The 13,161-nt window shown below is 43.5% G+C and overlaps 1 protein-coding gene across 3 annotated transcripts in view; it reads right to left on the bottom strand.

Moving 5' to 3' along the window:
- The window catches only part of dazl (deleted in azoospermia-like), a 147,911-nt gene that overhangs the window by 43,914 nt on the left and 90,836 nt on the right, over positions 1-13,161 (bottom strand). For all 3 annotated transcript variants that reach the window (XM_085988023.1, XM_085988022.1, XM_085988024.1), the window contains exons 7-9: positions 7,461-7,541; positions 5,038-5,088; positions 3,921-4,043 (exon numbers count right to left, since the gene is read on the bottom strand). In XM_085988023.1, coding sequence (XP_085844149.1) covers positions 3,921-4,043; positions 5,038-5,088; positions 7,461-7,541 — 255 coding nt within the window. The remainder of the gene's footprint in view (positions 1-3,920; positions 4,044-5,037; positions 5,089-7,460; positions 7,542-13,161) is intronic.

The following is a 13,161-nucleotide window of genomic DNA, read 5'->3' as shown; positions in this document are numbered from 1 at the left end:
TCAGCGACTGGTGCACAAGGACACCCAGGTCTCGTTGCACTTTCCCTTCTCCCAATCTATTGCCATTCAGAGAATAATCTGCCTTCCGGTTTTTGCCACCAAAGTGGATAACCTCACATTTATCCACGTTATATTGCATCTGCCATGCTTTTGCCTAATCACCCAACCTGTCCAAATCATCCTGGAGTTTCATCTTATTATTGGACTGTGTGTATGTAGTGCATCTTTGCAACTAGGTGCCTTGCTAGGCCACTTCAAAGGATACTGAGCGTCAACCAGAGTGCGAGACTGGACTCATATGTAGGTCAGACCGAGCAGGTACCTTTCCTTTAAGGACATTAGGGGCAGTGGTTCTCAAACTTTTTTGGTTGAAGGACCTTTTTGAAATCGGTTAGTAATCAAGGACTCCCGAAGTACCACTTTTCAACTTGATTAGTAATCACAGACACCCCCATCTAAATTATACTACTAAATAATACTCATAATAGGAAAGTGCTGCATGTAAAGAGTGTTTTAACAATGCTTTTAAGAAAACTTATAGATATCAGTGAGATAGGTGTGTCTGCTTCTCACCAATTCTGGGTACTCCACAACAGATGGCCACTATTAGCCACATGGCACAATTGTATACCATCACAATTTGTAACTTCATAACCTGGCATATCCCTCACTCCTCCATCATCAAGCCAGATGGCCAACCTTGGTTCAATATACTGTATAGAAGAACATGGCAGGAGCAGCACCAGGCACAGCTGAAAATGAGACACTAACCTGGTGAAGTTATTACACAGGGCTACCTGCATTCTAAACACCAAAAGGAAAGGGTATAGACAGAGCTAAGCAGTTCACAAACCAACAGATCAATACCAAGCTCGGGAGACCTACCATATCCAGCTGACGATGGTGGTAAACCACTAGGCAACTAACAAGAGGAGGTATCTCCATGAAAATACCATCCTCAACCATCATGGAGCCTGTGTTGGGGCCTCAACTATTCACTGTATTAGATGATGGGATAGAAAGCCACATATTCAAGTTTGCCGATGACGCAAAGATAGGCAGCATTGTAGATGGAAGCATAAAAGATATTAACAGATTAAGCAAATGGATTTCAATGTAGGCAAATGTGAGGTCATCCACTTTGGACCTAAAAAAGATAGAAGAGTACTTTCTAAATGAAAATTTAGAAACAGTGGCAGTCCAAAGAGACTTGGGGTCCATGTACATAGATCATTAAAATGTCATGAACAGGTACAGAAAATAATCAAAAAGGCTAATGGAATGCCTTTATATCTAGAGGATTAAAATACAAGGCGCTAGAGGTTATGCTACAGCTATACAAAGCCCTGGTTAGACCACACCTGCAGTACTGTGAGCAGTACTGGGCACCACACCTTAGGAAGGATATATTGGCCTTGGAGGGAGTGCAACGTAGATTTACCAGAATGATACCTGGACTCCAAGGTTAAACTACAAGGAGGGATTACACAAACTAGGGTTGCATTCCCTGGAATTTAGAAGCTTAAGGTGTGATGTGATCGAAGTTTTCAAGATATTAAGGGGAACTGATAGGGTAGATAAAAACTATTTCCACTGGCTCGAGAGTCTAGGACTAAGGGACATAGTCTAAAAATGAGAGGCAGGCCTTTCAGGAGTGAAGTTAGGAAACACTTCTACATGCAAAGGGTGGTAGAAGTTTGAAACACTCTTTCGCAAACAGCAACTGATGCTAGGTCAATTGTTGATCTAAAATCGTATATGTTAACCAAACTTATTAAAAGGATATGGGGCAAAGGCAGATATATGGAGTTAGGTCACAGATCAACCATATCATCATTGAATGGCAGAACAGGCTCGGGGGGACTAAATGGCCTACTCCTGTTCCCATGTACATCCTTGACGCTGGCATCTACCCAACAATATGAAAGATTATTGCAGATATGACATACCTGGGCAAGGAACCCCAACAGCCTCCTCCCAATCAGCAGTGATGGAAAGAGTCAATAATGCCATCAAGTTACACCTACTCACCTATAACCTGCTCACTCCAGACTTCATCACAACCTTGATGCAGACATGGTCGCAACAGTTGAATGCCAGGAAGGGGGGGGGGGGAGGTGGTGGTGGAGAGAGTATCAAGATAGCATTCAATTTAGTATAGCACCACCCTAGCAAAATTTAAGACAACCGAGGTCAAAAAACATAACCGTGGCTGGAGCCAAACCTGATGCAAAGCAAGATGGCTGTGGTTGTCAGAGGTCAGTCATCACAGCCCCAGGATAGCTCTCCAGGAGTTCTTCAGGGAAACATCCTTGCCTCAACCATCTTCAGTTGCTTCATCAATGATCTTCCTTCCCTCAAAGTCAGGAGTGCAGCTGTTTACTGTTGATTCTAGTGTTCAGCTTCCTTTGGAACTCCTCCAATAATGAAGCAGCTGATGTCAGACTACAACAGGACTTGGATAACATCCAGATTTGGGTTGACAAGCAGCGGGTATTATTTGCACTACATGTGCCAGGTAATGACCATCTTGCACAAGGGAAACCCTAGCCATCTCCCCATGACCTTCATTGGCACCACCACTGCCGAGTCCCCTACCATAAACATTTTGTACTAGAAGCTCTTCTGGAGAAGCCATGTCAAAGCCATAGCTATGAGCAGGGAAAATACTGGGTACATTACGAGGAGTGTCTAACCTCTTGACCCTTCAAGCCTCACTACCATCAACATGGCTTAAGTCATGAGTGTGATAACGCTCTACTGGATGGGCGCAGCCGTAACAACACTCAAGAAGCTCAACAACGTCCAAGACAGAGCAGTTTACTTGATCGGTAACCCTGCCACTGGACTCAATATCCACCCCCTCCACAATTGGCTCACTGGAGCTGCAGTGTGTAAAATTTACAGGATCCGCTGCAGCAACTCAGTAGCATGTCCCTTCCCAGAGAAGGACAAGAGCAGCAACATGGTGTGAAAACCCATCACCTCCTAGTTTCCCACCATCCCGACTTGGACATATATTGCTTTTCCCTTCATCATCGCTGGGTCAATACACTGGAATATGCTACCTCACCAGTGTGAGAGCACCATCGCCACAAGGACTACAGCGGTTCAAGGAGAAGGCCCATCGTTACCTCCTCTGGATAACTAGGATGGGTAATAAATTTGGTCTCATCAGACTTGCCCACATCCTGAAAACAATAGAAAAAAGGTGTACAGCAGCAACTCAGTAAGCTTAATTCGACAGCACCTCCCTTCCCAACAACCTTTATCACTGAAAAGATCAAGAGCAACAATATCCTAGGCATAAATCATTTCCATGTCATACACAATCATGACTTGAATGTATATCATCGTTTATTCACAATCACCAAGTCATAATCCTGGAACTCCCTCCCCATTACCAGCACGGGAGCACGATTACCACAAAGACTGCAACCGTTCAACAAGGCCCACCAACCCAACCCCAGGGGAAGTAGGGATGGGCAATCAAGGCAGCTTTGTCAGCGTCAGCCAAAGCCCAAGAACAAATCAAATTTAAAAAAATTAAAAGCAGGAATTGGCATGACCCGGAGACCATATTGCTTGAAAAAAAATACAAGTAAATTGATACTTAGGTTTCAAAACAGCACAAGGAAAAAAATACCAAATTTACTTAAAATTAATCCTAAAACTTTTCCTTGTGAGAGACTATAGATTGTGATTTATGGAAGGAAAGGAATTGACAATTCAGGCCAGTGAGGTGGAGAGCTAAGGGAATATGGAAATTTTAGGGGACAACACCACCCTCCCCACCACACCATCTATATGATTATAAAATTTGCAACAACTTTCCCCACATAATTCTGTTTTTTTTTTTTTTTAAAACACAGGACTGACATACAGTTTCACAAAGCAGTCTTTGTAGATTAGTTGATTACCTTTTCCACAGTATCTAGAGGTGAAGATGGAGTTTGCTGTGCATCACATTCCCTCTGCACAAACACAGTTCCTGGGTTAATCATTTCAGGGTATGGGGAGTTTACGTATGTCCCTGTGGCAGGCTAATTATGTGGGAGAAAAGTTAAAAATAAATGTTAGTTCTTTGCACTAAAGCTTATAGAGTATATCTATGGAAAAATGAGTTCAGTTATACAGCAAGTTAAGTTCCACTAGATCATCTAAATTTAGGTTATTTTGCACAGTTAATTTCAGAAATGACTCCATACTCTTAAGTTACTCTATTAGGGTTGTCACCTTTGCCAAGCTCAAAACTGGACAGGAACATGGAAGAGAAAAAGTTGGAACTGTGGCTTTGGTGCTGATGTTTCTGTGCTGCTAATGAAAATTAATTAAACATCGAAATAAAAATGATGTCTCCACAATGTGAGACACAAGACTTTATTTTAGGTTACATCTGAGAAATTTCCAGACAACCAAAAAAAAAATCAGACTGGTCCAAAATTTGTCAGGTGGCAACACGACAATTTTGAATGCAACTTTTGTTTTCTATACTAAATAACTGGAAAGTATAGGCTCTGAAGAGGCCTTAAAACAGTTCTTAAATCCATGCCTGTTAAGCTAGCATTCCTGTTCCATAACAATGTGCCTACCGGACAGATTTCTCTGACAACTAATTAGACTTTGCAACTAAATATAACATTTTAAGTAATGGAAAAAAAATCTACAGTTAGTAACTGTCCTGCACTAATTTAACTAAAATTCATCACCTAAACAGGTGTAGTGTAACAATTTAATTTAAATGCAACAACCAACAGTTATAAAGCACAACACTCTCCTCTTTAAGTCACTATCTTACAACTTCTTTTCCAATTGATACATTCTGTGCATCCTTCACTAAAAAAATTCAGTGTTGCATCCAGTTTTGATCCCCACACCCTCAAAAATCAAAGTTTCCTTCAATTTGTTGTGTATATCATGTACCTACAAACAATACTTGTTATACACACAGGAAAGAAAAGCTGTATTATGCTACCCTCCTAAAGAGAACAAGCACAACTTTATTAGAGATTGAACAGATTTATCTGTTAACATCACCTGAGGCATCATCCATCTCCACTGACCTCCTGGTGACCACTGTGTTGCTGCCTGCAATTATCACACAAAACAATAGATTTTCAAAAGTTTCTTACTTTTCTGAAAAAACACTAGATGTCATCTTTCTATATTCAGTCAGGTGCAATACTCTGCAATTTTCCTAAATATTGGTCAACAACTGAAGCTTATTAATAAGCGGTTATTCTACAGATCTTCAGGTAGAATATTCCTTCCTTAATGAGATCCTCCATACGAATATAAGTGGATTGCCCAAATTATTGGGAGAGGGGAATATAGTTGAAAATAGCATACACATGCCATTACAATCCCAATGGATCCCCCTCATTGGTTGCATATACAAATGAGTCCAGCTGGTTTGGTACCCTGCAGTTAACACAACTGTGAAACGATATTTATATCAAAGGATTTTGTTCAAAGGATACAAGTACACAACAGTGGTAGTAATTAGTCATTATTATAGTCATAAAATACAACACTAGAAAGTTTGCTTGTGACACAAAAGTAGGAGGTTTTGCAAACAATGAGGAGAACTGTTAAACACATCAGGAAGACAAGTTGGCAGAATGGGCAGACACTGATGGAATTTTATATGGATAAATCTGAGGTTATACATTTTGGGGAAAAAACCAAGGGAGTGCATACTTACTGAAAAGTGTGAATGAACAGAGAACTAGGGGTTCAAATACAAGATTGTGAAAAATTAGTAAATATTGAAGCAGAGAAAGGTGCAAAGCTATGGAGACGGAGCAGGGCAGTTGAGCTAACTTTGAATTATTCTACCAAAAAAATCAACAGACACATAGGGCCGTAATTTGCGGTCCCTATGGGTGTGTATGCGCCCGTAAGGGCCTCGCAAGTTTTGGGTTTAGGCTTGCGCGAAAATCCGAAACTTGCGATCTGTCAAGAGTTTTCTTGACAGATCCTCCGCATTCCTGGGAAAGGGCATCCGTGGGCACAGTAATTGCCCGTGAAATTCTTATGCCTGGTCAAAGTTTTAAAAAACAGAAAAATGAATTTCTCAATAATTTATACATTTAAAAACCTGTGAAATAAGGTAAGTTTATTAGCCCCATTTATTTTTCAAATTAAATTTGTTTTAAATATAATAAATAAATAAATACAGTAAACTCTTTATCTGGCACCTATGGGACCAGGATGGTGCCGGTTGATGAAAAATTCTGGATAACAGAGAGGTATACCTACCACGGTGCTGCTTTTCCACTCACCACCACCACTCGGCCACCACGGGAGACTCGGACTCGGCAAAACGAGTGCTGGATGGATTCGGCAAGATTGACGATTATTGAGGTGTTGTTTTGTATTGAGATATATCTATTTTGCCGGTTATTAAAGTATTCCGGATGATAAAGTGCCATTTAAAGAGTTTACTGTATTAAATGCCATTTTAATTAATTTATGTAATTTTTTTTATTTATTGAAAGTGTATAGGTATTTTTTGGGGTATTTCCATTCATGCTTATGGGGTTTCCGCACATACGGAATTCCCATAAGCATGAATGGGGGTTCCCTTCCGTCATTCATGGGCCTCTACACGTGTCGATGCATCGAGACCCAGGAGCGCAAGTCTCTGTGGATTCTGAGGCAGAAGTTAAGTTCGTAGATTGCCAGTCGGAGGCATCCGACTGCAAATTCAGGCCCAACAAGTCAAATGGCCTCCTTCTGTGGTGTAAACATTATTATACTACTAGAACTTTGTAACCCCAGAATTTTAACTGTCCATAATGATGTATTTATTTCATCTAATAACAGCTTTGCAAATAATGGCCTGGAATTTGCAGTTGGCGGCGTAACTACAGATTATGCTGCCGCCATCCAAATGGAATGTGCATTTACCTGATGGGGACCCTCCTTCGAGAACTTGCTGGCAGACGCTGCGTAGTAGATGGCAGCATAGTGGCCCACGGATCCCAGGAGCGCACCATGTGCGGAAGCGTACCTGGGATCATGTGGGCTGGTGCTCCAATCAGCAAACAGAAGGTCTCATTATTTATAACAGATGTTTGTGCACATTAAATCCCAGAAGGCTCTAGTAATGAGGTCTCTCCCCCCCCCCCCCCCCTTTTCTCCATTTGCTGTATGGATTTTTTTTAAGCTTATGCTCCACAGAGATGCAAAAAAATAAATAAAATCCTCAATGTAGCAACTGCTTCCTCCAAAGTTTTCATGCACAGTAAATACTTTATGGACAAATTCTAAAATGCTTCAATTTCCAGCCTCATATAGCTTTTAAAATTACTTGGATTTGTCAGGAGGTTTCCTCTTACGCAGTGCAAATTTTCATACGTAATCGCTGGGCAGTTTGGTGGGTAATTAGCCCAACTCTGCGCCAGGAATTAGGATTTCCCCATCGGTGCGGATCATCTGTCAAGTCGAAACTTTACCTGATAATTATATGCAGGATGCGGATAACCCATTTGGACTTGTGGTAATGCCACAGCTGGGGGACTGGGATATGAATATGTCTGTAGAATAGAAACAAAACCACATTGTGAATCCAATCTTCGAAGTGTAAAAATGGAAAATTTAAATGGGTAGTGATCACAATACTGTAATTAAGAGCTAACTGAGATTAAGATCACCAAAAAATTTAAATACTGAGAAAAGCATACAATATGGTTTGACTCTAAAGAATGCAACATATTGTTTACCATATGTTTCGACAGAAACAAAAGTAGTACAGGACTCTGCTAAGTCAATGCATCCATCAATATTTCTTCCCTGCACCCTAAGAACATACTTAAAGATTACAGCATTAGGATATATGGATACATTACCTATATTTCTTTATGGTTTTCCTTATTCTTTAACATTTATTAACCACACATATTAGATTAGGTCCACTGCAAGCAACAGAGCAGACAGCAAAATTGATTTTGGCATTGGCCTCCTCAGCAACAATTCTTGGGATGGTTCAGACGCTTCAAAAACTCCATGAATTCCTCAGTTAGAGTTAGAAATAATACAGAATTAGGTGGGATCATAGAAAATACAAAAATATCTAGGTTAGGTTTAGAGTGAGGTTTATAAGCTGCAGGCACTTGGGAATATGATGTAATGGCAATAACTGAGACCTGGCTCAAAAAAAGAGGATTAGATGCTTAATATTCCTGGCTACAAGATACTCAGGAAAGATAGGAAAGGGGGGAAAAAAAGGAGGGGTAGCAGTTTTGATTAAGGAAAATATTAGTGCTAGAAAGAATGTCCTTGAGGGATCAGAGACAGAATCTATTTGATTGGAGTTGAGAAACAATAAAGGAGCTATTACGCTACTTGGTGTATTTTATAGGCCACCAAATAACGGGAAGGAGATAGAGGAGCAGATTTGCAAAGAAAATACTGAGAGGTGCAAGAACTATAAAGTAGTGATAGAGATTTTAACTACCCCAATATTAAATGGGGCAGTAATTGTGCTGAAAACAAAGAAGGGGAGGAATTTCTAAAGTGTGTTCAGGAGAATTTCCTTGATCAGTATGTTTCCTGCCCAACAAGGAAGGAGGCATTGCTGGTTCTAGGGAAATGAAGTGGGTCAAGTGGAGAATGTCACAATTGGAGTGTATCTCGGGAATAGTGATCATAGTATCGGAAGGTTAGATTAGTTATGGGGAAGGACATGGAAAAATCTAGAATAAAAATACTTAACTGCAGGATGGCTAATTTCAGCGAATTGAGAAGGAATCTGGCCCTGGTAAATTGGAGTCAAAGACTGGCAGGCAAAAATTATAATGGAGCAATGGGCGGCCTTTAAAGAAGAGATGGTTCAGGTACAGTCTAGGTGTATTCCTACAAGGGGGAAAGGAAGAGCAACCAAAGCCATAGCTCCCTGGATGACAAAGGAGTTGGAGAGTAGGATGAAGCAGAAAGAGGGGGCATATGACAGATGTCAGCTTAATAATACAAGGGAGAATCAGGCTATATATAAAAAGTAGAGAAGTGAAAAAGAAAATAAGAGGGGCAAAGAGACAGTACAAGGATAGATTGACGGAAGTGTAGTAAAGTGAGGAAGATAGTAATAGACTTCAAGACATAGGCTGGTGGAATGGGCGGACACATGGCAAATGAAATTCAATGCACAGAAGTGTGAGGTGATACATTTTGGGAAGAATGAAGAGAGACCACACACACTAAATGGTACAACTTTAAAAGGGGTGCAAGAACAGATATCAGTGGGTGCTTGTGCACAAATCTTTCAAGGTGGCAGGACAGGTAACAAAGCAGTTGATAAAACATATGGCATCCTGGGCTTTATAAATAGAGGCAAACATAGAAGATAGGAGGAGTAGGCCATTCAGCCCCTCGAGCCTGCTCCGCCATTCAATGCGATCATGGCTGATCATCCAAATTCAGTACCCTGTCCCTGCTTTCTCCCCATATCCCTTTAGCCTTAAGAAATATATCCAACTCCTTCTTGAATATATTTAATGAATTGGCCTCAACTGCCTTCTGTGGTAGAGAATTCCACAGGTTCACCACTCTCTGTCCTAAATGGCTTACCCCTTATCCTTACACTGTGACCCCTGGTTCTGGACTCCCCGGCCATCGGGAACATCCTTCCTGCATTTGTCTGTCCAGTCCTGTTAGAATTTTATAAGTTTCAATGAGATCCCCTCTCATTCTTCTAAACTCCAGCGAATATAAGCCCAATCGACCCAATCTCTCCTCATACGTCATTCCTGCCATCCCAGGTATCAGTCTGGTGAATCTTTGCTGCACTCCCTCCATTGCAAGAACATCCTTCCTCAGATAAGGTGACCAAAACTGCACACAATACTCAAGGTGTGGTCTCACCAAGGCCCTGTACAACTGCAGCAAGACATCCTTGCTCCTGTACTCGAATCCTCTCGCTATGAAGGCCAACATACCATTTGCCTTCTTAACCGCCTGCTGCACCTGCATGCTTACCTTCAGCGACTGGTGCACAAGGATACCCAGGTCTCGTTGCACTTCCCCTCTCCCAATCTATTGCCATTCAGATAATAATCTGCCTTCTTGTTTTTGACACCAAAGTGGATAACCTCGCATTTATCCACATTATATTGCAACTGCCATGCTTCTGCCCAATCACCCAACCTGTCCAAATCATCCTGGAGTTTCTCAGCATCCTCCTCACAGCACACACGCCCACCCAGCTTTGTGTCGTCTGCAAACTTGGCGATATTACATCTAGTTCCCTTGTCTAGATCATTAATATATATTGTGAATAGCTGGGGTCCAAGGACCGATCACTGCGGTACCCCACTAGTCACTGCCTGCCACTCGGAAAAAGACCCGTTTATTCCAACTCTTTGCTTTCTGTCTGTCAACCAGTTCTCTATCCAAGTCAATCCAGCAAGTTATGCTAAACCTATATAAAACACTAGTTCGGCCCAGCTGGAGTATTGTGTCCAATTCTGGGCACCACACTTTCAGAAGGACATGAAGGCTTTTGGAGAGGGTACAGAAGAGATTTACTAGAATGGTTCCAGGAATAGTTACGTGAAGGGGTTGTTCTCTGTGGAGCAGAGAAGGCAAAGAGGCAAACTGATAGAAGTGTAAAATCATAATCATGAAGGGTTTAGATAGAGTAGATAAAGAGAAACTGTTTCCAGTGGCTGAAGGGTCAATAACGAGGGGGCACAGGTTTAAGGTGATTGGCAAAAGAACCAGAGGTGACATGAGGAAAAACATTTTTATGCAACGAGTGATTAGAATTTGGAATGCACTGCCTGATAGGGTGGTGGATACAGATTCAATAGTGGCCTTTGAAAGGGAATCGGATAAATACAGTAAACTCTCATTTAAACGGCACCTAATTATCCAGAATTCTCTAATAACCGGCAAAATTCAGGAATAGGTTCAGGAACCCAAAGGTAAGTTTTATTGGTGGCTGTGTAGCCGGGGTTCTCTTACCTTTTGCCATGTAACCATGGCTCCTGTACCTCTGGTTGTGTAACCGGGTCCCCTGTACCTACAGCCATCTAACCGGGGCTCCAGCACTTGTGGCCGTGTAACCGCGGCTGCTGCACAAGTGGCCGTGTAACCGGGACTCCTGCACACGTGGTGGTGTAACCAAGGCTCCTGCACAAGTGGCCGTGTAACCGCGGCTCCTGCACCCGTGGCCGTGTAACAGGGACTCCTGGATCTGTGGCCATGTAACAGGGGCTTCTGCACAAGTGGCTGTGTAACCGGGGCTCCTGCACCCGTGGCCGTGTAACAGGGACTCCTGGATCTGTGGCCATGTAACAGGGGCTTCTGCACAAGTGGCTGTGTAACCGGGGCTCCTGGATCTGTGGCCGTGTAACCGGGGCTCCTGCACCTTTGGCTGTGTAACGGGGCTCTCGTACCTTGGTAGGTATAACACTCCGTTATCCGGAATTTTTAATCAACCAGCACCATCCCGGTCTCATAGGTGCTGGATACGAAAGAGTTTACTGTACTTGAAGGAGAAAAAAATTGCAGGGATATGGGGAAAGAGTGGGGGAGTGGGACTAACTGGATTGCTCTTCGAAAGAGCCGGCGCAAACTTGATTGGCCGAATGGCCTTCTTCTGTGCTATACTATTCTATGATTCTATAAAACAGCAATGAGACAGACATGTAATATACCAGTAAGAATAAACTTTGGTGCAAAATAAGTTCCAACAAAAGACGAAAATAACTACCAAGTACTAAACATAAAGGCCTAGAAATTGGGTTGGTAGCGCCGGCGCTGAGCGCCTAAAGAGACCTAGAACTGGGGCGAAGCCCTATGTTGGGGCGGACGCTATGAAGATAGCGACAACTCAGATATTGACTATACATTTAGCGCCTGCGCTAAGTGTTTGCGTGCGCCCGCGAGCGCAAGCAGTTCATGACGTCATTTCAGTGTGCAACGCCTTCTAGGATCGCCTGAGCGCATATTGGGTGGCGCCCGGAGCCTTAGCGCCCAGCGCTATTAGTGACAGTTCGAAGGAGGGCTAACAGGCCCTTCTCGGAGTGGGGGGGGCGCTATTTAAAGGGGACAGCTTTAGTGCAGAATCTTCTGCCACTTGGCCTGCTCATTGCGATCGCTGCTAGAGAGAGTTGGCGAGCTAATGTGGAGCGGAGTTCTGGGAATTTAGCTTTACAGTACTTGGGTCCTTCAAACCTGTCCGAAGCACTTGCAGCACTACACCTAAAAGCCTTTTGATCAATTGGCATCGGAATGAGAGTTTGTTTGGAGGGCGACGGCCTCATCGCCCAACACTGTGAAGGGGCAGAGAGACGGCGGGAGAGGGGGCCGAGATTGGCCAGGAGGAGGAGGGGCAATGGAGGTCGGCCAATCCGACGGGAAGCTGCGAGGGTCTTTAGGCAGCAGGTGACAAGCCTTGACATGTCGGAGGAGCAGTGTTTGGGAAGGCTCCGATTCTGGAGGGACATTGTTACTGATCTGTGCCACCTGTTTGGTCAGGATCTGCAGCTACGTGAACGCTGCAGAACCTCTCTGTCCGTGATGGCTAAACTGACTGATGGCCTCCATTTTTATGCCAACGGATCCTTTCAGTCAGCCATTGGGGACATTGCGACTGTCGCTCAGGTTGCAGTCCACTGTTGCATCCGGCAAGTTACAGAAGCCCTTTATAGGCGAAGGCGTCAAATCATGACCTTCCCTCGGACCCTGCACAAGCAGGCGGAGGGCGCGCAGGGTGTCGCTTCTATTGCGGACTTCCCCATGGTGCAGGGGTCGACTGACAGCACACACGTGGCTTTGAGGGCGCCATGCCATCATCCTTAGGACTTCCGCAAGGGGTTGCACTCCCTCAACATGCAGCTGGTCTGTGACCACCGCCAAATCATCATGGCAGTCACCGCACATTTCCCAGGGTGCAGCCACGATGCCTTTATCCTGCGGTTGACCTCAGTTTGTGACCTTTTTGAGGGGCTGCCTCGAAGAGGAGGCTGGCTTACTGGGGACAAGGGCTATCCTCTCTGGCCATGGCTGATGACAACACTCCGTGTGGCAGACACTCCAGCAGAAGAGCTAATCAGGCGACCAGGCACAGTAAACAGCACACTATTGATGTCAAAAAGCGTTTCCAATGTCTGGAACATTCGGGGGGATCCCTGCAGTACTCGCCGCAGCAAGTGG

Source organism: Somniosus microcephalus, chromosome 5 (assembly GCF_052327205.1).
Source record: "Somniosus microcephalus isolate GS21.2 chromosome 5, FLI_Smic_1.0, whole genome shotgun sequence".
NCBI lineage: Eukaryota > Metazoa > Chordata > Chondrichthyes > Squaliformes > Somniosidae > Somniosus > Somniosus microcephalus.
The sequence above is the reverse complement of the archived record's forward strand: the minus strand, read 5'-3'. Positions and strand labels throughout refer to the sequence as shown.